The sequence below is a fragment of the Ranitomeya variabilis genome, chromosome 8 (genome assembly GCF_051348905.1).
Source record: "Ranitomeya variabilis isolate aRanVar5 chromosome 8, aRanVar5.hap1, whole genome shotgun sequence".
Taxonomy (NCBI): domain Eukaryota; kingdom Metazoa; phylum Chordata; class Amphibia; order Anura; family Dendrobatidae; genus Ranitomeya; species Ranitomeya variabilis.
This window is the reverse complement of record NC_135239.1, coordinates 218768793-218793557: the sequence shown is the minus strand read 5'-3', so window position 1 is coordinate 218793557 and position 24765 is coordinate 218768793. Positions and strand designations below refer to the sequence as shown.

The 24765-nt window shown below is 51.6% G+C and overlaps 1 protein-coding gene across 1 annotated transcript in view; it reads left to right on the top strand.

Moving 5' to 3' along the window:
• APEH (acylaminoacyl-peptide hydrolase) overlaps positions 1 to 24765 on the top strand; it is a 116035-nt gene that overhangs the window by 73889 nt on the left and 17381 nt on the right. Inside the window, exons 9-10 of the mRNA XM_077277224.1 lie at positions 5945 to 5985; positions 15383 to 15504. Of these exons, the coding sequence (XP_077133339.1) occupies positions 5945 to 5985; positions 15383 to 15504 (163 nt within the window). The remainder of the gene's footprint in view (positions 1 to 5944; positions 5986 to 15382; positions 15505 to 24765) is intronic.

The following is a 24765-nucleotide window of genomic DNA, read 5'->3' as shown; positions in this document are numbered from 1 at the left end:
CATCATCCCCTCTGTTCACCTGTTTCCATCAGGATGTGGGAGTCGCTATTTAACCTTGCTCCTCTGTCACTTCCATGCCGGTCAACATTGTAATCAGAAGCCTTTCTGTGCATGTTCCTGCTGCTAGACAACTCCCAGCTAAGTTGGACTTTAGTCCTCGTTTGTTTTTGCATTTTGTTCCAGTTCACAGCTGTAGTTTCGTTTCTGTGTCTGGAAAGCTCTTGTGATCTGAAATTGCCACTCTGATGTTATGAGTTTAATACTAGAGTCTTAAAGTAATTTCAGGATGGTATTTTGATAGGGTTTTCAGCTGACCATGAAAGTGCCCTTTCTGTTTTCCTGCTATCTAGTAAGCGGACCTCAATTTTGCTAAACCTATTTTCATACTACGTTTGTCATTTCATCTAAAATCACCGCCAATATATGTGGGGGCCTCTGTCTGCCTATCGGGGAAATTTCTCTAGAGGTGAGCCAGGACTATATTTTCCTCTGCCAGGATTAGTTAGTCCTCCGGCCGGCGCTGGGCGTCTAGGGATAAAAGACGTAGGCAATGCTACCCGGCTACTGTTAGTTGTGCGGCAGGTTTAGTTCATGGTCAGTTTAGTTTCCATCCTTCCAAGAGCTAGTACTTATGTTTGCTGGGCTATGTTCTCTTGCCATTGAGAACCATAACAATGGTCCCTCCCATGCGGCCTGTAATTTATTCTGTAACATAGGGATTGGCACGGTTCATGGGGAGGATACCTTTATCATCCACCACTCACACCAATTTGTCATGAACCGGGGTTGTTTGGTTGCCCCTGGTCCTTTCTGAAGGGGATTTATCTATATCCCAGTTCCGGTTTGGAACTTGCAGCTCTCTGGCGCCCCCCTTACCCTCAGGTCAGATTAGGTACTGCACCTAGGGTAATTAGTCGCCAGAAAGGCTGCCTTACTTTGTACTGGCTAAGGGGCACACTGCAGCAAGGGCGATATAAATACTCCCACTCAGGTGAGAACAATAATTATCAATGCCGCCGTTGCTACAAAGCCTCCCAAACGCACAGGACAAATCCTCTGCCGCCAGCTCCGATTTCTTAATTATTAACGGGTCCGGAACCAACTTAAATTAGTAGCGTAATTCACTTCAGAGGACGTGACAGTACGTTATAGAGCAAGGAGAGACAAGCTAGTAATTTTATATTTTACTCCAAAAAAGGAAGGCAGTGTTAACAGAAGTATAAAAAGGTATTATAAAGAAGACAAATTTATGTACAATACCATTACAAATAAAATGGGATTAAAGTTGAAAAACACTTACATTTCGTTCAGATCATTTCAGATCCTGGCTGCCCATGTCAAAGACCAAAGCATTGGGCGCACTGCCATGTATTATTAGAGGTATGCCAAGGGTGCAATATCAGTAATAAACACCAAATTTGAGCAAAAAGAGAAAAAGCATTACTGAAAAGAAAATTGCACACCATCCAATGATAAAAGACAGTTATAAAAATATAACAAGCTGATTTTATTGAACACTTCAAACAACACCACAAACAAAACATAATTAAAAATACAAACACCATCTAATACACACAGGTAATAGAGACCATACCTTAGTATAATATAGTAACCCAAATATAACCTAGTGGCTCATGAGGCAGTGCAAAAAAGTCCCTAATTGGACAACCTAATAAGTAATCCATTCAAACACATGGAGCACCCATGTAATCAAGGTAGTTGTCCAATATGGTATGGAACCAACGAGCCCACTAACAAGCTTAAGGGTTACCTGTACCTAATAGTACTACTGGGTCTCATGAAAGTAACCGGAGGAAACCCTCCATAAAAATACAACCTGGTGGAGAAGCGATGATTAGACGGGTGCTCCATGTGTTTGAATGGATTACTTATTAGGTTGTCCAATTAGGGACTTTTTTGCACTGCCTCATGAGCCACTAGGTTACATTTGGGTTACTGTATTATACTAAGGTATGGTCTCTATTACCTGTGTGTATTAGATGGTGTTTGTATTTTTAATTATGTTTTAATTGTTTGTGGTATTGTTTGAAGTGTTCAATAAAATCAGCTTGTTATATTTTTATAACTGTCTTTTATCATTGGATGGTGTGCAATTTTCTTTTCAGTAATGTTTTTTCTCTTTTTGCTCAATCCTGGCTGCCCATGTGCTCAGGGGGTCACATCAAGATGCATATCACCCTCTGTATATCAGCTAGACCCCGGAAAAAAGACACGTGAAGACTGCTGCTTCACTCACTTATTTTCCAGCCTAAAACCAAGGCATTCCCACTGTGGTGACCTCACGTAGAGGCTGAATCCTCCCCTTTTCTTAGAGTTATGGCAACCATTTTCATACCTAGCTCGCTGTATGAACCTCGTATATGAAAGACACAATTATCAGGAGGTGCACCATGTCGGCGGGGGGATTCTTTTAAGTGTACACACGTCGTAATTACACGACCCACTTACGTAGAAACCTTGCACTCGTTGGGTTTAGCTCCTAGCAATTTCAGGGGGTTACAGATCTCTTGATGGACATCTGGAATATATAATTCTTATATCTCTAGCCTGGATTAGTGCCAATATACGTAACCTTAAAAGAACAATAGAATCCCATGCTCTCTGTACCAATTTTAGCCAGTATCAGATGGGGGGGGATGTTTAAGGAGACCTGCTTTTGCAGCTCAAAGCCATAAAAATTCTTGAGGGAGGGGGGAAATGAGGGGTTTAGGATTCCAGCCTTCTGCTGGCAGGCACAGGAAACTGCAGCTGAGAGCTCTGTATGTGTATTTGAAGTAATCAGAACTTCTTCCTGTTTCCTGACGGGGATCAGCACACAAATCTTCTGCCCCCCCTCCTAGGCCCTCAGTCTGGCATTCGGTCGTACCAGACCTTCTGGTTGATTTGTGCCTTGGTCACGTTCTCATGGGCCAGATTGCTGAGTTTTTGCATTCTTTCTCTGAGCTGCAGTACATATTCAACCACTCACGGAGTAGATGGTAATGCCTGCAGGTTTTTCAAACCCCCGAAGGAAAGTATCTAAGTCTGTATCATTCTCCATCACAGGGAAGTTTTCCAGATGTGATCTCCTTGGATTTATGTCCTGGGAGGGGGTTAGCTGAGGATTGATACCGCACTCTATTTGAGCCATCTGAAGCTGGAGAGTTCTCTCCTCCCGGCATTCTGCAGCCTCTCTCTCAGCCTGGCGTTCTGCAGCAGCAGCCTCTCGGTACTGTAGAATAAGCTGCATGCGTAGTGTCACGGATCCCACCGTGCTGCCACCAATTTGTCACGTATTTGCTCTCAGCACGTGACTTGGGGTTGCGCCTGCAAGGGTTAATCTATCTCCCCTCTCTCAGTCCAGCATTCAACCTCTGTCCTATGCTATAAAGGGAGCATAAATCACACCCCCACCCAGGCCACACAGCCGCTCATACACGCTGCCACCACTCACCGAACACACGGGCGATGAGTCCCGGAAATATTACTACCACTGTCTGCCAATCAAGGATCACACACTTTAAGGCTATGGATTCTTTACAACATACAAGGTTCAACTTGTTAAAGTTTTATGCTTTAATACAAAAGGTACAATGCTTACAATAAAAAAGGTATAAAAATATGGTAATAAAAAGACATACAAATATGCAAAACAGTTATAAAAATAAACAGGAGAAAACTTGCAGAAATGTCTAACTTTGTAGTCTGCTTTCGTCTCCCTGAGGGGGTGATGAATATGGACTGGAACACATCAGCTCGGCTGCCCTCAATATGTAAACAACTCTATATGTATACAGGCCTAATTTATAGAGTTACTCTGGAGGTCAGATTTCTAGACCAGCCTCTCAGGTTAATATTATAATTGCTTGTTTTTGATTGGGCCACGGCCGGTCTCCCAATGAATATATTATTTTCCTCTGAGGTTCCCTGTGTAAAAGTTTCTCACATATAGATGGGGTCAGTCTGTAATTGACATCTCTCTTCAAAGAGCTAGAAGGTGTGAAATGTTTCCGCTTCTTCCTGGTTCCCAGCAATACCCCCTATCAAGATTGGAGACAGTAGTCTGCCTTCCTAAGATACATATGTTGTGACCTTTATGAGACCTGCAATCTCAGGACAGATGTTAAACTACTGCTGGTTACACATATAAATCTATACATATTTCACTACACGCAGATTGGGATCACTTGTTCCCAGCCGTTGTAAGTCCATTTGTAAAGTACAGTCCATAGGCTCCTCAGCACTGGCATCTCCATCAGGCATCTCCGGTGTGAGAGCTGGCATTGCTGGGTCTCTCTGAGGTGGGCTCTCTCCTTGCCCAGATGTTCCAGCACTTTGCTCTATGTCCTGCTCGACCAAGGCTCGTATCAGCAGCTCCCTGGATCTGTCGGCCGTCTCTATTCCTCTCTGCTCACAGAGGCCGGTAAGAGCCTCTTTGCTCTGCTTCTTGTACTGGGCTGCCATATCGATGAACAGCCTTCGCCAAATAAAAGACAGAAAAGCGGGGAAGGGAAACTGTTTGCAAGTATGTCTAAGTAAGCACTGAGTTGGACCTTGTAGAACTGGTGCACTCCTCGCAAGGATACCAATTCTTTAGTACAGGGAATAATTGCTTAAACCATGCACTAATAATGCTCTAATAGAAATAATTCTATCCCACCGCTCTGCCTCCAATTGTCACGGATCCCACCGTGCTGTAACTAATTCTTCACTTATCCACTCTCAGCACGTGACTTGGGTTGTGCCTGCAAGGGTTAATCTATCTCCCCCTCTCAGTCCAGCATTCAAGGGAGCATAAATCACACACCGACCCAGGCCACACACCCGCTCATAAACGCTGCCACCACTCACAGAATACACGGGCGATGAGTCCCAGAAATAATAATACTACTGTTTGCCAATCATAAGGCTATGGATTCCTTAGAGCATGCAAGGTTCAGACTTATTAAAGTTTTAAGCTTTAATAAAAAAGGTACAGTGCTTACAGTAAAAAGGGTATAAAAATATGGTTAATAAATATGGTAATAAAAAGTGACATACAAATATGCAAAACAGTTATAAAAATAAACTGGAGAAAACTTACAGAAAATATCAAACTTTGCATTCTGATTCTCTGTTCCTGAGGGAGCGAGAATTATGGGATGGATCACATGAGCTTTCCAGGCTGCCCCCACATGCGAACATCTTTTTTGCTGGTTTGTGACTGGACCATGGCCACTCCACCAATGAATATATTATTTCCTCTGAAACTCTTTGTGTAGCGTTTCTCATAGGTAGATCGTGTCAGGCTGTAATTGACATCTCTCTTCAAAAGAGCCAGAAGGTGTGAAACGTTTTCCCTTAGCAAGGCCCCCTGGCAAGATTGGAGACAGGAGACTGCCTTCTCACGATAACATATGCTGTGACCCCTGTGAGAGCTGCAGTCTTAGGACAGATGTTACATTACTGCTAGTCACACATTCATACCTATACATATTTCACTACACCCCCACAATCACATTACTGCCCCACAGCAATCACATTACTGCCCCCCGCAGCAATCACATTACTGCCCCCCCGCAATCACATTACTGCCCCCCGCAGCAATCACATTACTGCCCCCCCGCAATCACATTACTGCCCCCGCAGCAATCACATTACTACCTCCCGCAATCACATTACCCCCCGCAGCAATCACATTACTGCCCCCCCGCAATCACATTACTACCCCCCGCAATCACATTACTGCCCCCCCGCAATCACATTATTACCTCCAGCAGCAATCATATTACTACCTCCTGCAGCAATCACATTACTGCCCCCTGCAATCACATTACTGCCCCCTGCAATCACATTACTGCCCCCCGTAATCACATTACTGCCCCTGAAATCACATTACTGCGCCCCCCATAATCACAATACTGCCCCTGTGATCACATTACTGACCCTAGATCTCTGCTTTCAGGTCCGCCTTGTTCTTCGTGGACCTGACTGGAGGAAAATGTGGTGAGAACCGACCTCAAATTGTAACAGCCCCCCAACCACTCCACCCCGCCCCCCAGTGTGCGAGGAGTCACATGACTACATGTACATGTGTGACCGGGTCACTGGTGTCCTACATGAGGGGACACGTGTCACAAAGGTTTCTTTCCTGTGTGATGTGAAAGCCATAAGTGTTTCCTCCAGGATGATATGTGCTGAGACCAATCCATCACTATATGGGCCTGGCTTTCATGGTGGGTAGGTCAGAGACGGGTGGGACGCCTGCCCACCATATCTCCAGGCTGTGGCTGCAGGGAGTTAAATGTCCAGCCAGTGTTTTTCCTCTGTGTGTGTGGAGGAAAGGAAGCCTCCTGACTGCTCGCTCCTGCGAGACCCGCCGTGTGCTATCCCAGAGGACCTGGGCAGAGAGCTGCCATGTGTTATCCCAGAGGACCTGGGCAGAGAGCCGCCGTGTGCTATCCCAGAGGACCTGGGCAGAGAGCTGCCATGTGTTATCCCAGAGGACCTGGGCAGAGAGCTGCCATGTGTTATCCCAGAGGACCTGGGCAGAGAGCCGCCATGTGCTATCCCAGAGGACCTGGGCAGAGAGCTGCCGTGTGCTGTCCCAGAGGACCTGGGCAGAGAGCCGCCGTGTGTTATCCCAGAGGACCTGGGCAGAGAGCTGCCTGTTGTGAATTCCGTTCTGGAGCTCCCTCCTGTGGTTGCTAATGGTATTTTTGTGAGTTCTGCCCTTGGGCTCCCTCTGGTAGTTTCGAGTGGAACTGCTGCTCCTTTAGGTAGCTGTGGCAGCTGCCTTCACTAATCGCCTTGCCTGGGTTTGTTATTTAAACCTGCTCTGGGCTTTAGTTCATGCCAGCTGTCAATGTTCTTGGTTGGATTTGGTTCTCTCCTTGGATTTCTCATATGGCCTGTCCTTGTCAGCAAAAGATAAGTTTTGGCTAGTTTATGTTTGTCCATTTGTTTGGACTCTATTGCTCTGCAAATATGTATCTTTTTGTCCAGCTTGTCACTATGTCATATTCAGGCTAGCTGGAAGCTCTGGGGAAGCAGATTTGCCCCTCCACACCGTGAGTCGGTGTGGAGTTCATTTTTGTAAACTCTGCGTGGATTTTGTAGTTTTTAATACTGACCGCACAGTATCCTTTTCTCTCTGTCTATCAAGTTTAGTATTGGCCTCCTTTGCTGAAATCTGATTTCATTTCTGTGTACGTCATTTCCCTCTCCACTCACAGTCAATATTTGTGGGGGGGCTGTCTTTCCTTTTGGGGTTTTCTCTGAGGCAAGATAGCTTTCTATTTCCTTCTCTAGGGGTAGTTAGTTCTTAGGCTGTGAAGAGGTGTCTAGGGAGAGTCAGGAACATCCCACGGCTATTACTAGTGTTGTTGTTAGGATTAGGAACTGCGGTCAGTAGAGATACCACCTCCTCAGAGCTCATCCCATGTTGCGTTTTAGCCACCAGGTCATATCAGTGTGGCCTCTTAACCACCAGGTCATAACAGTACAGCTGGCCCACAATGTGTTAAATGCATCTCAAAAGAGGGAAAAGAAAGTTCTGAGTCATTTTTTTTTCCTTTGTAGCTTGTTTTGTCTTTTTTTCCCCTTAATCTCTGGGTGGTTCAGGATTTTGGTGCTGATATGGAGGTTCAGGGTCTGTCCTTGCGTGTGGATCAACTCGCTGCAAGGGTACAGAGTATCCAAGATTATGTTGTCCAGACTCCGGTATTAGAGCCTAGAATTCCTATTCCTGATTTGTTTTCTGGGGATAGATCTAAATTTTTGAACTTCAAAAATAATCGCAGATTGTTTTTTGCTCTGAGACCCCGTTCCTCTGGTGACCCCATTCAGCAGGTGAAGATTGTTATTTCTTTGCTGCTTGGCGACCCGCAGGACTGGGCATTCTCCCTTGAGCCAGGAAATCCTGCATTGCTCAATATTGACGCATTTTTTCAAGCGCTCGGATTGCTGTATGACGAGCCTAATTCTGTGGATCAGGCAGAAAAAACTTTGCTGGCTCTGTGTCAGGGTCAGGAAGCAGCAGAAGTATACTGCCAGAAATTTAGAAAGTGGTCTGTGCTCACAAAATGGAATGAGTATGCCCTGGCAGCTATTTTCAGAAAGGGTCTTTCTGAAGCCCTTAAGGATGTTATGGTGGGATTCCCCACGCCTGCTGGTCTGAATGAGTCAATGTCTTTGGCCATTCAGATTGATCGGCACTTGCGCGAGCGCAAGGTGGTGCACCATATGGCAGTGTCCTCTGAGCAGAGTCCTGAGCCTATGCAATGTGATAGGATTTTGACTAGAGCAGAAAGGCAGAAATTCAGACGTCAGAATGGGCTGTGTTTTTACTGTGGTGATTCAGCTCATGCTATCTCTGATTGCCCTAAGCGTACTAAGAGGGTCCCAAGGTCTGTTACCATTAGTACTGTACAGCCGAAATTTCTCTTGTCTGTTACCCTGATTTGCTCATTGCTGTCCTTTTCTGTTATGGCATTTGTGGATTCTGGCGCTGCCCTGAACTTAATGGACTTAGAATTTGCCAAGCGCTGTGGTTTTTCCTTGGAGCCTTTGCAGAGCCCTATTCCCTTAAGGGGGATTGATGCTACGCCATTGGCCAAGAATAAACCTCAGTACTGGACACAGTTAACCATGTACATGGCTCCAGCACATCAGGAAAATATTCGCTTTTTGGTGTTGCATAATTTGCATGATGTTGTTGTACTGGGTTTTCCATGGTTACAGGTACATAATCCAGTGCTGGATTGGAGATCTATGTCTGTAACTGGTTGGGGTTGTCAGGGGATACATAGTGATATTCCTTTGATGTCAATTTCCTCGTCCCCTTCTTCTGAAGTTCCTGAGTTTTTGTCGGATTTCCAGGATATATTTGATGAGCCCAAGTCCAGTTCCCTGCCTCCTCATAGGGACTGCGATTGTGCCATTAATTTGATTCCTGGCTGTAAGTTCCCTAAGGGTCGACTTTTCAATCTGTCTGTGCCAGAACATGCCGCTATGCGGAGTTATGTAAAGGAGTCCTTGGAGAAGGGGCATATTCGACCGTCTTCGTCACCGTTGGGGGCTGGATTCTTCTTTGTTGCCAAGAAGGATGGCTCCTTGAGACCCTGTATAGATTATCGCCTTCTCAATAAGATCACGGTCAAATTCCAATACCCTTTACCTTTACTTTCTGATTTGTTTGCTCGGATTAAGGGTGCCAGTTGGTTTACTAAAATCGACCTTCGAGGGGCGTATAATCTCGTGCGTATTAAACAGGGTGATGAATGGAAAACTGCATTTAATACGCCCGAAGGCCATTTTGAATATCTTGTGATGCCATTCGGGCTTTCTAATGCTCCTTCTGTATTTCAGTCCTTCATGCATGATATCTTCCGGAATTATCTGGATAAATTCATGATTGTGTATTTGGATGATATTTTGTTTTTTTCCGATGATTGGGAGTCTCATGTGAAGCAGGTCAGGAGGGTATTTCAGATCCTTCGTGCTAATGCTTTGTTTGTGAAAGGGTCTAAGTGCCTCTTTGGAGTTCAGAAGGTTTCTTTTTTGGGTTTCATTTTTTCTCCCTCGGCTATTGAGATGGACCCTGTTAAAGTCCAGGCCATTCATGACTGGATTCAACCCACATCTGTGAAGAGCCTTCAGAAATTTTTAGGCTTTGCTAATTTTTATCGCCGCTTTATTGCTAATTTTTCTAGTGTGGTTAAACCCCTGACCGATTTGACGAAGAAGGGCGCTGATGTGATGAATTGGTCCTCTGCGGCTGTTGAGGCCTTTCAGGAGCTTAAACGTCGTTTTACTTCTGCCCCTGTGTTGCGTCAGCCAGATGTTTCGCTCCCTTTTCAGGTTGAGGTTGATGCTTCTGAGATTGGGGCAGGGGCCGTTTTGTCTCAGAGAAATTCTGATGGCTCTTTGATGAAACCATGTGCTTTCTTCTCCAGAAAGTTTTCGCCTGCTGAGCGTAATTGTGATGTCGGCAATCGGGAGTTGTTGGCTATGAAGTGGGCATTTGAGGAGTGGCGACATTGGCTTGAGGGAGCCAAGCATCGTGTTGTGGTCTTGACTGATCATAAGAATCTGATTTACCTCGAGTCTGCTAAGCGGTTGAATCCTAGACAAGCTCGGTGGTCTCTGTTTTTCTCCAGTTTTGATTTTCTGGTCTCGTATATTCCAGGATCTAAGAATGTCAAGGCTGATGCCCTTTCTAGGAGTTTTTTGCCTGACTCTCCGGGAATTCTTGAGCCGGCTGGGATCCTCAAGGAGGGGGTGATTCTTTCTGCCATCTCCCCTGATTTGCGGCAGGTACTTCAGGAGTTTCAGGCTGATAAACCTGACCGCTGTCCTGTGGGGAAGCTGTTTGTTCCTGATAGATGGACTAGCAGGGTAATTTCTGAGGTTCATTGTTCGGTGTTGGCTGGTCACCCTGGGATTTTCGGTACCAGAGATTTGGTGGCTAGGTCCTTTTGGTGGCCTTCCTTGTCGCGGGATGTGCGTTCGTTTGTGCAGTCCTGTGGGACTTGTGCTCGGGCTAAGCCTTGCTGTTCCCGTGCCAGTGGTTTGCTTTTGCCTTTACCTATTCCTGAGAGGCCCTGGACGCATATTTCCATGGATTTTATTTCTGATCTTCCTGTTTCTCAGAAGATGTCTGTCATCTGGGTGGTTTGTGACCGTTTTTCTAAGATGGTCCATTTGGTACCGTTGCCTAAGTTGCCTTCCTCCTCTGATTTGGTTCCATTATTTTTTCAGCATGTGGTTCGTTTACATGGTATTCCGGAGAATATTGTGTCTGACAGAGGTTCCCAGTTCGTTTCTAGGTTTTGGCGGACCTTTTGTGCTAGAATGGGCATTGATTTGTATTTTTCTTCAGCATTCCATCCTCAGACAAATGGCCAAACGGAGCGAACTAATCAGACCTTGGAAACCTATTTGAGATGCTTCGTGTCTGCTGATCAGGATGATTGGGTGACCTTTTTGCCATTGGCCGAGTTTGCCCTTAATAATCGGGCTAGTTCGGCTACCTTGGTTTCGCCTTTTTTTTGTAATTTTGGTTTTCATCCTCGTTTTTCTTCGGGGCAGCTTGAGCCTTCTGACTGTCCTGGTGTGGATTCTGTGGTGGACAGGTTGCAGCAAATTTGGACTCATGTGGTGGACAATTTGACGTTGTCTCAGGAAAAGGCTCAACGTTTTGCTAACCGTCGTCGGTTTGTTGGTCCCCGGCTTCGTGTTGGGGATTTGGTCTGGTTGTCTTCTCGTCATGTTCCTATGAAGGTTTCTTCCCCTAAGTTCAAGCCTCGCTTTATTGGGCCTTATAAGATTTCTGAAATTATCAATCCGGTGTCTTTTCGTTTGGCCCTTCCAGCTTCTTTTTCCATTCATAATGTGTTCCATAGATCCTTGTTGTGGAGATATGTGGTACCTATGGTTCCCTCCGTTGATCCTCCTGCTCCGTTGTTGGTTGAGGGGGAATTGGAATATGTGGTGAAGATTTTGGATTCTCGTTTTTCGAGGCAGAAGCTCCAATAAGTGGAAGGGTTATGGCCAGGAGGATAATTCTTGGGTTGTTGCCTCTGATGTTCATGCTGCCGATTTGGTTCGTGCTTTCCATTTGGCTCGTCCTGATCGGCCTGGGGGCTCTGGTGAGGGTTCGGTGACCCCTCCTCAAGGGGGGGGTACTGTTGTGAATTCCGTTCTGGAGCTCCCTCCTGTGGTTGCTAATGGTATTTTTGTGAGTTCTGCCCTTGGGCTCCCTCTGGTGGTTTCGAGTGGAACTGCTGCTCCTTTAGGTAGCTGTGGCAGCTGCCTTCACTAATCGCCTTGCCTGGGTTTGTTATTTAAACCTGCTCTGGGCTTTAGTTCATGCCAGCTGTCAATGTTCTTGGTTGGATTTGGTTCTCTCCTTGGATTTCTCATATGGCCTGTCCTTGTCAGCAAAAGATAAGTTTTGGCTAGTTTTTGTTTGTCCATTTGTTTGGACTCTATTGCTCTGCAAATATGTCTCTTTTTGTCCAGCTTGTCACTATGTCATATTCAGGCTAGCTGGAAGCTCTGGGGAAGCAGATTTGCCCCTCCACACCATGAGTCAGTGTGGAGTTAATTTTTGTAAACTCTGCGTGGATTTTGTAGTTTTTAATACTGACCGCACAGTATCCTTTTCTCTCTGTCTATCAAGTTTAGTATTGGCCTCCTTTGCTGAAATCTGATTTCATTTCTGTGTACGTCATTTCCCTCTCCACTCACAGTCAATATTTGTGGGGGGCTGTCTTTCCTTTGGGGGTTTTCTCTGAGGCAAGATAGCTTTCTATTTCCTACTTTAGGGGTAGTTAGCTCTTAGGCTGTGACGAGGTGTCTAGGGAGAGTCAGGAACATCCCACGGCTATTACTAGTGTTGTTAGGATTAGGAACTGCGGTCAGTAGAGATACCACCTCCTCAGAGCTCGTCCCATGTTGCGTTTTAGCCACCAGGTCATATCAGTGTGGCCTCTTAACCACCAGGTCATAACAGCTGCTGTGTGCTATCCCAGAGGACCTGGGCAGAGAGCTGCCGTGTGCTATCCCAGAGGACCTGGGCAGAGAGCCGCCGTGTGTTATCCCAGAGGACCTGGGCAGAGAGCCGCCCTGTGTTATCCCAGAGGACCTGGGCAGAGAGCCGCCGTGTGTTATCCCAGAGGACCTGGGCAGAGAGCTGCCGTGTGTTATCCCAGAGGACCTGGGCAGAGAGCTGCCGTGTGTTATCCCAGAGGACCTGGGCAGAGAGCTGCCGTGTGTTATCCCAGAGGACCTGGGCAGAGAGCCGCCGTGTGTTATCCCAGAGGACCTGGGCAGAGAGCCGCCGTGTGTTATCCCAGAGGACCTGGGCAGAGAGCCGCCGTGTGTTATCCCAGAGGACTTGGGCAGAGAGCCGCCGTGTGCTATCCCAGAGGACCTGGGCAGAGAGCTGCCGTGTGCTATCCCAGAGGACCTGGGCAGTGAGCCGCCGTGTGCTATCCCAGAGGACCTGGGCAGAGAGCCGCCGTGTGCTATCCAAGAGGACCTGGGCAGAGAGCTGCCGTGTGCTATCCCAGAGGACCTGGGCAGAGAGCCGCCGTGTGATATCCCAGAGGACCTGGGCAGAGAGCCGCCGTGTGTTATCCCAGAGGACCTGGGCAGAGAGCCGCCGTGTGATATCCCAGAGGACCTGGGCAGAGAGCCGCCATGTGCTATCCCAGAGGACCTGGGCAGAGAGTCGCCGTGTGTTATCCCAGAGGACCTGGGCAGAGAGCCGCCGTGTGTTATCCTAGAGGACCTGGGCAGAGAGCTGCCGTGTGTTATCCCAGAGGACCTGGGCAGAGAGTCGCCGTGTGTTATCCCAGAGGACCTGGGCAGAGAGTCGCCGTGTGTTATCCCAGAGGACCTGGGCAGAGAGCCGCCGTGTGCTATCCCAGAGGACCTGGGCAGAGAGCCGCCGTGTGCTATCCCAGAGGACCTGGGCAGAGAGCCGCCGTGTGCTATCCCAGAGGACCTGGGCAGAGAGCCGCCGTGTGTTATCCCAGAGGACCTGGGCAGAGAGCCGCCGTGTGTTATCCCAGAGGACCTGGGCAGAGAGCCGCCGTGTGTTATCCCAGAGGACCTGGGCAGAGAGCCTCCGTGTGTTATCCCAGAGGACCTGGGCAGAGAGCCGCCGTGTGTTATCCCAGAGGACCTGGGCAGAGAGCCGCCGTGTGTTATCCCAGAGGACCTGGGCAGAGAGCCGCCGTGTGTTATCCCAGAGGACCTGGGCAGAGAGCCGCCGTGTGTTATCCCAAAGGACCCGGGCAGAGAGCCGCCGTGTGCTATCCCAGAGGACCTGGGCAGAGAGCCGCCGTGTGCTATCCAAGAGGACCTGGGCAGAGAGCTGCCGTGTGCTATCCCAGAGGACCTGGGCAGAGAGCCGCCGTGTGATATCCCAGAGGACCTGGGCAGAGAGCCGCCGTGTTTTATCCCAGAGGACCTGGGCAGAGAGTCGCTGTGTGTTATCCCAGAGGACCTGGGCAGAGAGCCGCCGTGTGTTATCCCAGAGGACCTGGGCAGAGAGCCGCCGTGTGTTATCCCAGAGGACCTGGGCAGAGAGCCGCCGTGTGTTATCCCAGAGGACCTGGGCAGAGAGTCGCCGTGTGTTATCCTAGAGGACCTGGGCAGAGAGCCGCCGTGTGTTATCCCAGATGACCTGGGCAGGATGGTTTATTTTCATTGGAGCCGAACAGGATGTTTTCTGTTACCAGTTTGTTTTTTGGGGGTTCATGAGGCAATAAACCAACAAGAGACTTTATCCCCATCTGTGCCTGAGTCTACAAGTCTATCAACCCCTCACAACACAGTGACTGCACCAGCAGAATAGTGAGTGCAGCTCTGGAGTATAATACAGGATGTAACTCAGGATCAGTAATGTAATGTATGTACACAGTGACTGCACCAGCAGAATAGTGAGTGCAGCTCTGGGGTATAATACAGGATGTAACTCATGATCAGTAATGTAATGTATGTACACAGTAACTGCACCAGCAGAATAGTGAGTGCAGCTCTGGAGTATAATACAGGATGTAACTCAGGATCAGTAATGTAATGTATGTACACAGTGACTACACCAGCAGAATAGTGAGTGCAGCTCTGGAGTATAACACAGGATGTAACTCAGGATCAGTAATGTATGTACACAGTGACTGCACCAGCAGAATAGTGAGTGCAGCTCTGGAGTATAATACAGGATGTAACTCAGGATCAGTAATGTAATGTATGTACACAGTGACTGCACCAGCAGAATAGTGAGTGCAGCTCTGGGGTATAATACAGGATGTAACTCAGGATCAGTAATGTAATGTATGTACACAGTGACTGCACCAGCAGAATAGTGAGTGTAGCTCTGGGGTATAATACAGGATGTAACTCAGGATCAGTAATGTAATGTATGTACACAGTGACTGCACCAGCAGAATAGTGAGTGCAGCTCTGGAGTATAATACAGGATGTAACTCAGGATCAGTAATGTAATGTATGTACACCGTGACTGCACCAGCAGAATGGTGAGTGCAGCTCTGGAGTATAATACAGGAGGTAACTCAGGATCAGTAATGTAATGTATGTACACAGTGACTGCACCAGCAGAATAGTGAGTGCAGCTCTGGGGTATAATACAGGATGTAACTCCGGATCAGTAATGTAATGTATATACACAGTGACTGCACCAGCAGAATAGTGAGTGCAGCTCTGGGGTATAATACAGGATGTAACTCCGGATCAGTAATGTAAAGTATGTACACAGTGACTGCACCAGCAGAATAGTGAGTGCAGCTCTGGGGTATAATCTTGGTTATCTGATATCTGTACCTCATTATCTGAACTCCTTAAGGCTCCTGTTTCTGCTCCTGTTTTCCAGAGACTCTTTCGTGTGACTCTTCTGCCGTCTTCTCTCCTCGGCTCAGTCCTGATAAGTGTCGGATTGTGTACCTGCAGTGCGCCGCTCTCGGCCCTCACCTCCAGTGCTGCCAGATGCTGATGGTTGGTGTCTCCTGTGTTCCTGATTTCATGTCTTGTGTTTTAGCTCATTGTGGGGTCGGAGGTTCCTCGGTCAGTAAAGGTCTCTGTGCCCAGGAGGACACGGGAGGCGGCCGAGCATCAGAGTGACTGCTCTGGAGGCTGAACTTAGTTCTGCTGATTGTTATTGATTCATATTATTATTATTATTATTATATTCTTGATTTAGGTCTAGAGCTGTCCGCTGCCCCTCACAATAGAGCGACCTGTATCCCTCGCTCTCTGCTGCCCCTCACTATAAGGCGACCTGTATCCCGCTCTCTCTGCTGCCCCTCACTATAAGGCGGCCTGTATCCCGCTCTCTCTGCTGCCCCTCACTATAAGGTGACCTGTATCCCTCGCTCTCCGCTGCCCCTCACAATAGAGCGACCTGTATCCCTCGCTCTCTGCTGCCCCTCACTATAAGGCGACCTGTATCCCGCTCTCTCTGCTGCCCCTCACTATAAGGTGACCTGTATCCCTCGCTCTCCGCTGCCCCTCACTATAAGGTGACCTGTATCCCTCGCTCTCTGCTGCCCCTCACTATAAGGCGACCTGTATCCCTCGCTCTCTCTGCTGCCCCTCACTATAAGGCGACCTGTATCCCGCGCTCTCTGCTGCCCCTCACTATAGAGCGACCTGTATCCCTCGCTCTCTGCTGCCCCTCACTATAAGGCGACCTGTATCCCGCGCTCTCTGCTGCCCCTCACTATAAGGCGACCTGTATCCTGCGCTCTCTCTGCTGCCCCTCACTATAAGGCGACCTGTATCCCGCGCTCTCTGCTGCCCCTCACTATAAGGCGACCTGTATCCCGCGCTCTCTGCTGCCCCTCACTATAAGGCGGCCTGTATCCCTCGCTCTCTGCTGCCCCTCACTATAAGGCGACCTGTATCCTGCGCTCTCTGCTGCCCCTCACTATAAGGCGACCTGTATCCCTCGCTCTCTGCTGCCCCTCACTATAAGGCGACCTGTATCCCTCGCTCTCTCTGCTGCCCCTCACTATAAGGCGACCTGTATCCTGCGCTCTCTGCTGCCCCTCACTATAAGGCGACCTGTATCCCGCGCTCTCTGCTGCCCCTCACTATAAGGCGACCTGTATCCCGCGCTCTCTGCTGCCCCTCACTATAAGGCGACCTGTATCCCTCGCTCTCTGCTGCCCTTCACTATAAGGCGGTCTGTATCCCTCGCTCTCCGCTGCCCCTCACTATAAGGCGACCTGTATCCCTCGCTCTATGCTGCCCCTCACAATAAGGCGACCTGTATCCCTCGCTCTCTGCTGCCCCTCACTATAAGGCGACCTGTATCCCTCGCTCTCCGCTGCCCCTCACTATAAGGCGACCTGTATCCCGCGCTCTCTGCTGCCCCTCACTATAAGGCGGCCTGTATCCCTCGCTCTCTGCTGCCCCTCACTATAAGGCGACCTGTATCCCGCGCTCTCTGCTGCCCCTCACTATAAGGCGACCTGTATCCCGCTCTCTCTGCTGCCCCTCACTATAAGGCAACCTGTATCCTGCGCTCTCCGCTGCCCCTCACTATAAGGCGACCTGTATCCCTTGCTCTCTGCTGCCCCTCACTATAAGGCGACCTGTATCCCTCGCTCTCTGCTGCCCCTCACTATAAGGCGACCTGTATCCCTCGCTCTCTGCTGCCCTTCACTATAAGGCGACCTGTATCCCGCTCTCTCTGCTGCCCCTCACTATAAGGCGACCTGTATCCCTCACTCTCTGCTGCCCCTCACTATAAGGCGGCCTGTATCCCGCTCTCTCTGCTGCCCCTCACTATAAGGCGACCTGTATCCCTTGCTCTCTGCTGCCCCTCACTATAAGGCGGCCTGTATCCCGCGCTCTCCGCTGCCCCTCACTATAAGGCGACCTGTATCCCTCGCTCTCTGCTGCCCCTCACTATAAGGCGACCTGTATCCCTCGCTCTCTGCTGCCCCTCACTATAAGGTGGCCTGTATCCTGCGCTCTCAGCTGCCCCTCACTATAAGGCAGCCTGTATCCCTCGCTCTCTGCTGCCCCTCACTATAAGGCGACCTGTATCCCTCGCTCTCTGCTGCCCCTCACTATAAGGCAACCTGTATCCCGCTCTCTGCTGCCCCTCACTATAAGGCGACCTGTATCCCTCGCTCTCTGCTGCCCCTCACTATAAGGCGACCTGTATCCCTCGCTCTCTGCTGCCCCTCACTATAAGGCGACCTGTATCCCTCGCTCTCTGCTGCCCCTCACTATAAGGCGACCTGTATCCCGCTCTCTCTGCTGCCCCTCACTATAAGGCGACCTGTATCCCGCTCTCTGCTGCCCCTCACTATAAGGCGACCTGTATCCCTCGCTCTCTGCTGCCCCTCACTATAAGGCGACCTGTATCCCTCGCTCTCTGCTGCCCCTCACTATAAGGCGACCTGTATCCTGCGCTCTCTGCTGCCCCTCACTATAAGGCGACCTGTATCCCTCGCTCTCTGCTGCCCCTCACTATAAGGCGACCTGTATCCTGCGCTCTCTCTGCTGCCCCTCACTATAAGGCGACCTGTATCCCTCGCTCTCTGCTGCCCCTCACTATAAGGCGACCTGTATCCCTCGCTCTCTGCTGCCCCTCACTATAAGGCGACCTGTATCCTGCGCTCTCTGCTGCCCCTCACTATAAGGCGACCTGTATCCTGCGCTCTCTGCTGCCCCTCACTATAAGGCGACCTGTATCCCTCGCTCTCTGCTGCCCCTCACTATAAGGCGACCTGTATCCCTCGCTCTCTGCTGCCCCTCACAATAAGGCGACCTGTATCCCTCGCTCTCTGCTGCCCCTCACAATAAGGCGACCTGTATCCCTCGCTCTCCGCTGCCCCTCACTATAAGGCGACCTGTATCCCGCTCTCTGCTGCCCCTCACTATAAGGCGACCTGTATCCTGCTCTCTCTGCTGCCCCTCACTATAAGGCGACCTGTATCCCTCGCTCTCCGCTGCCCCTCACTATAAGGCGACCTGTATCCCTCGCTCTCTGCTGCCCCTCACTATAAGGCGACCTATATCCCTCGCTCTCTGCTGCCCCTCACTATAAGGCGACCTTTATCCCGCTCTCTCTGCTGCCCCTCACTATAAGGCGACCTGAATCCCTCGCTCTCCGCTGCCCCTCACTATAAGGCGACCTATATCCCTCGCTCTCTGCTGCCCCTCACTATAAGGCGACCTGTATCCCGCGCTCTCTGCTGCCCCTCACTATAAGGCGACCTTTATCCCGCTCTCTTTGCTGCCCCTCACTATAAGGCGACCTGTATCCCTCGCTCTCTGCTGCCCCTCACTATAAGGCGGCCTGTATCCCGCTCTCTGCTGCCCCTCACTATAAGGCGGCCTGTATCCCGCTCTCTGCTGCCCCTCACTATAAGGCGACCTGTATCCCTCGCTCTCTGCTGCCCCTCACTATAAGGCGGCCTGTATCCCGCTCTCTGCTGCCCCTCACTATAAGGCGACCTGTATCCCTCGCTCTCTGCTGCCCCTCACTATAAGGCGGCCTGTATCCCGCTCTCTGCTGCCCCTCACTATAAGGCGGCCTGTATCCCGCTCTCTGCTGCCCCTCACTATAAGGCGACCTGTATCCCTCGCTCTCTGCTGCCCCTCACTATAAGGCGGCCTGTATCCCGCTCTCTGCTGCCCCTCACTATAAGGCGGCCTGTATCCCGCTCTCTGCTGCCCCTCACTATAAGGCGACCTGTATCCCTCGCTCTCTGCTGCCCCTCACTATAAGGCGGCCTGTATCCCGCTCTCTGCTGCCCCTCACTATAAGGCGACCTGTATCCCTCGCTCTCTGCTGCCCCTCACTATAAGGCGACCTATATCCCTCGCTCTCTGCTGCCCCTCACTATAAGGCGACCTATATCCCTCGCTCTCTGCTGCCCCTCACTATAAGGCGACCTGTATCCCTCGCTCTCTGCTGCCCCTCACTATAAGGCGGCCTGTATCCCGCTCTCTGCTGCCCCTCACTATAAGGCGACCTGTATCCCTCGCTCTCTGCTGCCCCTCACTATAAGGCGACCTGTATCCCTCGCTCTCTGGTGCCCCTCACTATAAGGCGACCTATATCCCTCGCTCTCTGCTGCCCCTCACTATAAGGCGACCTATATCCCTCGCTCTCTGCTGCCCCTCACTATAAGGCAACCTGTATCCCGCTCTCTCTGCTGCCCCTCACTATAAGGCGACCTGTATCCCTCGCTCTCTCTGCTGCCCCTCACTATAAGGCGACCTGTATCCCGCTCTCTCTGCTGCCCCTCACTATAAGGCGACCTGTATCCCGCTCTCTGCTGCCCCTCACTATAAGGCGACCTGTATCCCGCTCTCTGCTGCCCCTCACTATAAGGCGACCTGTATCCTGCGCTCTCTGCTGCCCCTCACTATAAGGCGGCCTGTATCCCTCGCTCTCTGCTGCCCCTCACTATAAGGCGACCTGTATCCCTCGCTCTCTGCTGCCCTTCACTATAAGGCGACCTGTATCCTGCGCTCTCTGCTGCCCCTCACTATAAGGCGACCTGTATCCCTCGCTCTCTGCTGCCCTTCACTATAAGGCGACCTGTATCCCGCTCTCTGCTGCCCCTCACTATAAGGCGACCTGTATCCCTCGCTCTCTGCTGCCCCTCACTATAAGGCGACCTGTATCCCGCGCTCTCTGCTGCCCCTCACTATAAGGCGACCTGTATCCTGCGCTCTCTGCTGCCCCTCACTATAAGGTGACCTGTATCCCGCGCTCTCTGCTGCCCTTCACTATAAGGCGACCTGTATCCCTCGCTCTCTGCTGCCCTTCACTATAAGGCGGTCTGTATCCCTCGCTCTCTGCTGCCCCTCACTATAAGGCGACCTGTATCCCTCGCTCTCCGCTGCCCCTCACTATAAGGCGACCTGTATCCCTCGCTCTCTGCTGCCCCTCACTATAAGGCGACCTGTATCCCGCTCTCTCTGCTGCCCCTCACTATAAGGCGACCTGTATCCCGCTCTCTCTGCTGCCCCTCACTATAAGGTGACCTGTATCCCGCGCTCTCTGCTGCCCCTCACTATAAGGCGACCTGTATCCTGCGCTCTCTGCTGCCCCTCACTATAAGGCGACCTGTATCCCTCGCTCTCCGCTGCCCCTCACTATAAGGCGGCCTGTATCCCTCGCTCTCTGCTGCCCCTCACTATAAGGCGACCTGTATCCCTCGCTCTCTGCTGCCCCTCACTATAAGGCGACCTGTATCCCTCGCTCTCCGCTGCCCCTCACTGTAAGGCGACCTGTATCCCTCGCTCTCTCTGCTGCCCCTCACTATAAGGTGACCTGTATCCTGCCCTCTCTCTGCTGCCCCTCACTATAAGGCGACCTGTATCCCTCGCTCTCCGCTGCCCCTCACTATAAGGCGACCTGTATCCCTCGCTCTCTGCTGCCCCTCACTATAAGGCGACCTGTATCCCGCTCTCTGCTGCCCCTCACTATAAGGCGACCTGTATCCCGCGCTCTCTGCTGCCCCTCACTATAAGGCGGCCTGTATCCCTCGCTCTCTGCTGCCCCTCACTATAAGGCGACCTGTATCCCTCGCTCTCTCTGCTGCCCCTCACTATAAGGCGACCTGTATCCTGCCCTCTCTCTGCTGCCCCTCACTATAAGGCGACCTGTATCCCTCGCTCTCTGCTGCCCCTCACTATAAGGCGACCTGTATCCCTCGCTCTCTGCTGCCCCTCACTATAAGGCGACCTGTATCCCGCGCTCTCTGCTGCCCCTCACTATAAGGCGACCTGTATCCCGCGCTCTCTGCTGCCCCTCACTATAAGGCGACCTGTATCCCGCGCTCTCTCTGCTGCCCCTCACTATAAGGCGACCTGTATCCCTCGCTCTCCGCTGCCCCTCACTATAAGGCGACCTGTATCCCTCGCTCTCTGCTGCCCCTCACTATAAGGCGACCTGTATCCCGCTCTCTCTGCTGCCCCTCACTATAAGGCGACCTGTATCCCGCTCTCTCTGCTGCCCCTCACTATAAGGCGACCTGTATCCCGCTCTCTCTGCTGCCCCTCACTATAAGGCGGCCTGTATCCCGCGCTCTCTGCTGCCCCTCACTATAAGGCGACCTGTATCCCGCTCTCTCTGCTGCCCCTCACTATAAGGCGACCTGTATCCCGCGCTCTCTGCTGCCCCTCACTATAAGGCGACCTGTATCCCGCTCTCTCTGCTGCCCCTCACTATAAGGCGACCTGTATCCCGCGCTCTCTGCTGCCCCTCACTATAAGGCGACCTGTATCCCGCTCTCTCTGCTGCCCCTCACTATAAGGCGGCCTGTATCCCTCGCTCTCTGCTGCCCCTCACTATAAGGCGACCTGTATCCCGCTCTCTCTGCTGCCCCTCACTATAAGGCGACCTGTATCCCGCGCTCTCTGCTGCCCCTCACTATAAGGCGACCTGTATCCCGCGCTCTCTGCTGCCCCTCACTATAAGGCGACCTGTATCCCGCTCTCTGCTGCCCCTCACTATAAGGCGACCTGTATCCCGCGCTCTCTGCTGCCCCTCACTATAAGGCGGCCTGTATCCCTCGCTCTCTGCTGCCCCTCACTATAAGGCGGCCTGTATCCCGCTCTCTCTGCTGCCCCTCACTATAAGGCGACCTGTATCCCGCTCTCTCTGCTGCCCCTCACTATAAGGCGGTCTGTATCCCTCGCTCTCTCTGCTGCCCCTCACTATAAGGCGACCTGTATCCCTCGCTCTCTGCTGCCCCTCACTATAAGGCGACCTGTATCCCTCGCTCTATGCTGCCCCTCACTATAAGGCGACCTGTATCCCGCTCTCTCTGCTGCCCCTCACTATAAGGCGACCTGTATCCCGCTCTCTCTGCTGCCCCTCACTATAAGGCGACCTGTATCCTGCGCTCTCTGCTGCCCCTCACTATAAGGCGACCTGTATCCCGCTCTCTCCGCTGCCCCTCACTATAAGGCGACCTGTATCCCTCGCTCTCCGCTGCCCCTCACTATAAGGCGACCTGTATCCCTCGCTCTCTGCTGCCCCTCACTATAAGGCGGCCTGTATCCCGCTCTCTCTGCTGCCCCTCACTATAAGGCGACCTGTATCCCTCGCTCTCTGCTGCCCCTCACTATAAGGCGACCTGTATCCCGCTCTCTCCGCTGCCCCTCACTATAAGGCGACCTGTATCCCTCGCTCTCCGCTGCCCCTCACTATAAGGCGACCTGTATCCCTCGCTCTCTGCTGCCCCTCACTATAAGGCGGCCTGTATCCCGCTCTCTCTGCTGCCCCTCACTATAAGGCGACCTGTATCCCTCGCTCTCTGCTGCCCCTCACTATAAGGCGACCTGTATCCCTCGCTCTCCGCTGCCCCTCACTATAAGGCGACCTGTATCCCTCGCTCTCCGCTGCCCCTCACTATAAGGCGACCTGTATCCCTCGCTCTCTGCTGCCCCTCACTATAAGGCGACCTGTATCCCTCGCTCTCTGCTGCCCCTCACTATAAGGCGACCTGTATCCCGCTCTCTCTGCTGCCCCTCACTATAAGGCGACCTGTATCCCTCACTCTCCGCTGCCCCTCACTATAAGGCGACCTGTATCCCGCTCTCTGCTGCCCCTCACTATAAGGCGACCTGTATCCCTCGCTCTCTGCTGCCCCTCACTATAAGGCGACCTGTATCCTGCGCTCTCTGCTGCCCCTCACTATAAAGCGACCTGTATCCCTCGCTCTCTGCTGCCCCTCACTATAAGGCGACCTGTATCCCTCGCTCTCTGCTGCCCCTCACTATAAGGCGACCTGTATTCCTCGCTCTCTGCTGCCCCTCACTATAAGGCGACCTGTATCCTGCGCTCTCTGCTGCCCCTCACTATAAGGCGACCTGTATCCCGCGCTCTCTGCTGCCCCTCACTATAAGGCGACCTGTATCCCTCGCTCTCTGCTGCCCTTCACTATAAGGCGACCTGTATCCCTCGCTCTCTGCTGCCCCTCACTATAAGGCGAACTGTATCCCTCGCTCTCTGCTGCCCCTCACTATAAGGCGACCTGTATCCCGCTCTCTCTGCTGCCCCTCACTATAAGGCGGCCTGTATCCCTCGCTCTCTGCTGCCCCTCACTATAAGGCGACCTGTATCCCTCGCTCTCCGCTGCCCCTCACTATAAGGCGACCTGTATCCCGCTCTCTTTGCTGCCCCTCACTATAAGGCGACCTGTATCCCGCGCTCTCTGCTGCCCCTCACTATAAGGCGACCTGTATCCCTCGCTCTCTGCTGCCCCTCACTATAAGGCGACCTGTATCCTGCGCTCTCTCTGCTGCCCCTCACTATAAGGCGACCTGTATCCTGCGCTCTCTGCTGCCCCTCACTATAAGGCGGCCTGTATCCCTCGCTCTCTCTGCTGCCCCTCACTATAAGGCGACCTGTATCCTGCGCTCTCTCTGCTGCCCCTCACTATAATGCGACCTGTATCCCGCTCTCTCTGCTGCCCCTCACTATAAGGCGGCCTGTATCCCTCGCTCTCTGCTGCCCCTCACTATAAGGCGACCTGTATCCCTCGCTCTCTGCTGCCCCTCACTATAAGGCGACCTGTATCCCTCGCTCTCTGCTGCCCCTCACTATAAGGCGACCTGTATCCCTCGCTCTCTGCTGCCCCTCACTATAAGGCGACCTGTATCCCTCGCTCTCTGCTGCCCCTCACTATAAGGCGACCTGTATCCCACGCTCTCTGCTGCCCCTCACTATAAGGCGACCTGTATCCTGCGCTCTCTGCTGCCCCTCACTATAAGGCGACCTGTATCCCTCGCTCTCTGCTGCCCCTCACTATAAGGCGACCTGTATCCCGCGCTCTCTGCTGCCCCTCACTATAAGGTGACCTGTATCCCTCGCTCTCCGCTGCCCCTCACTATAAGGCGACCTGTATCCCTCACTCTCTGCTGCCCCTCACTATAAGGCGACCTGTATCCTGCGCTCTCTGCTGCCCCTCACTATAAGGCGACCTGTATCCCTCGCTCTCTGCTGCCCCTCACTATAAGGCGACCTTTATCCCGCTCTCTCTGCTGCCCCTCACTATAAGGCGACCTGTATCCCTCACTCTCTGCTGCCCCTCACTATAAGGCGACCTGTATCCCTCGCTCTCTGATGCCCCTCACTATAAGGCGGCCTGTATCCCGCGCTCTCTGCTGCCCCTCACTATAAGGCGACCTGTATCCCTCGCTCTCCGCTGCCCCTCACTATAAGGCGACCTGTATCCCTCGCTCTCTGCTGCCCCTCACTATAAGGCGACCTGTATC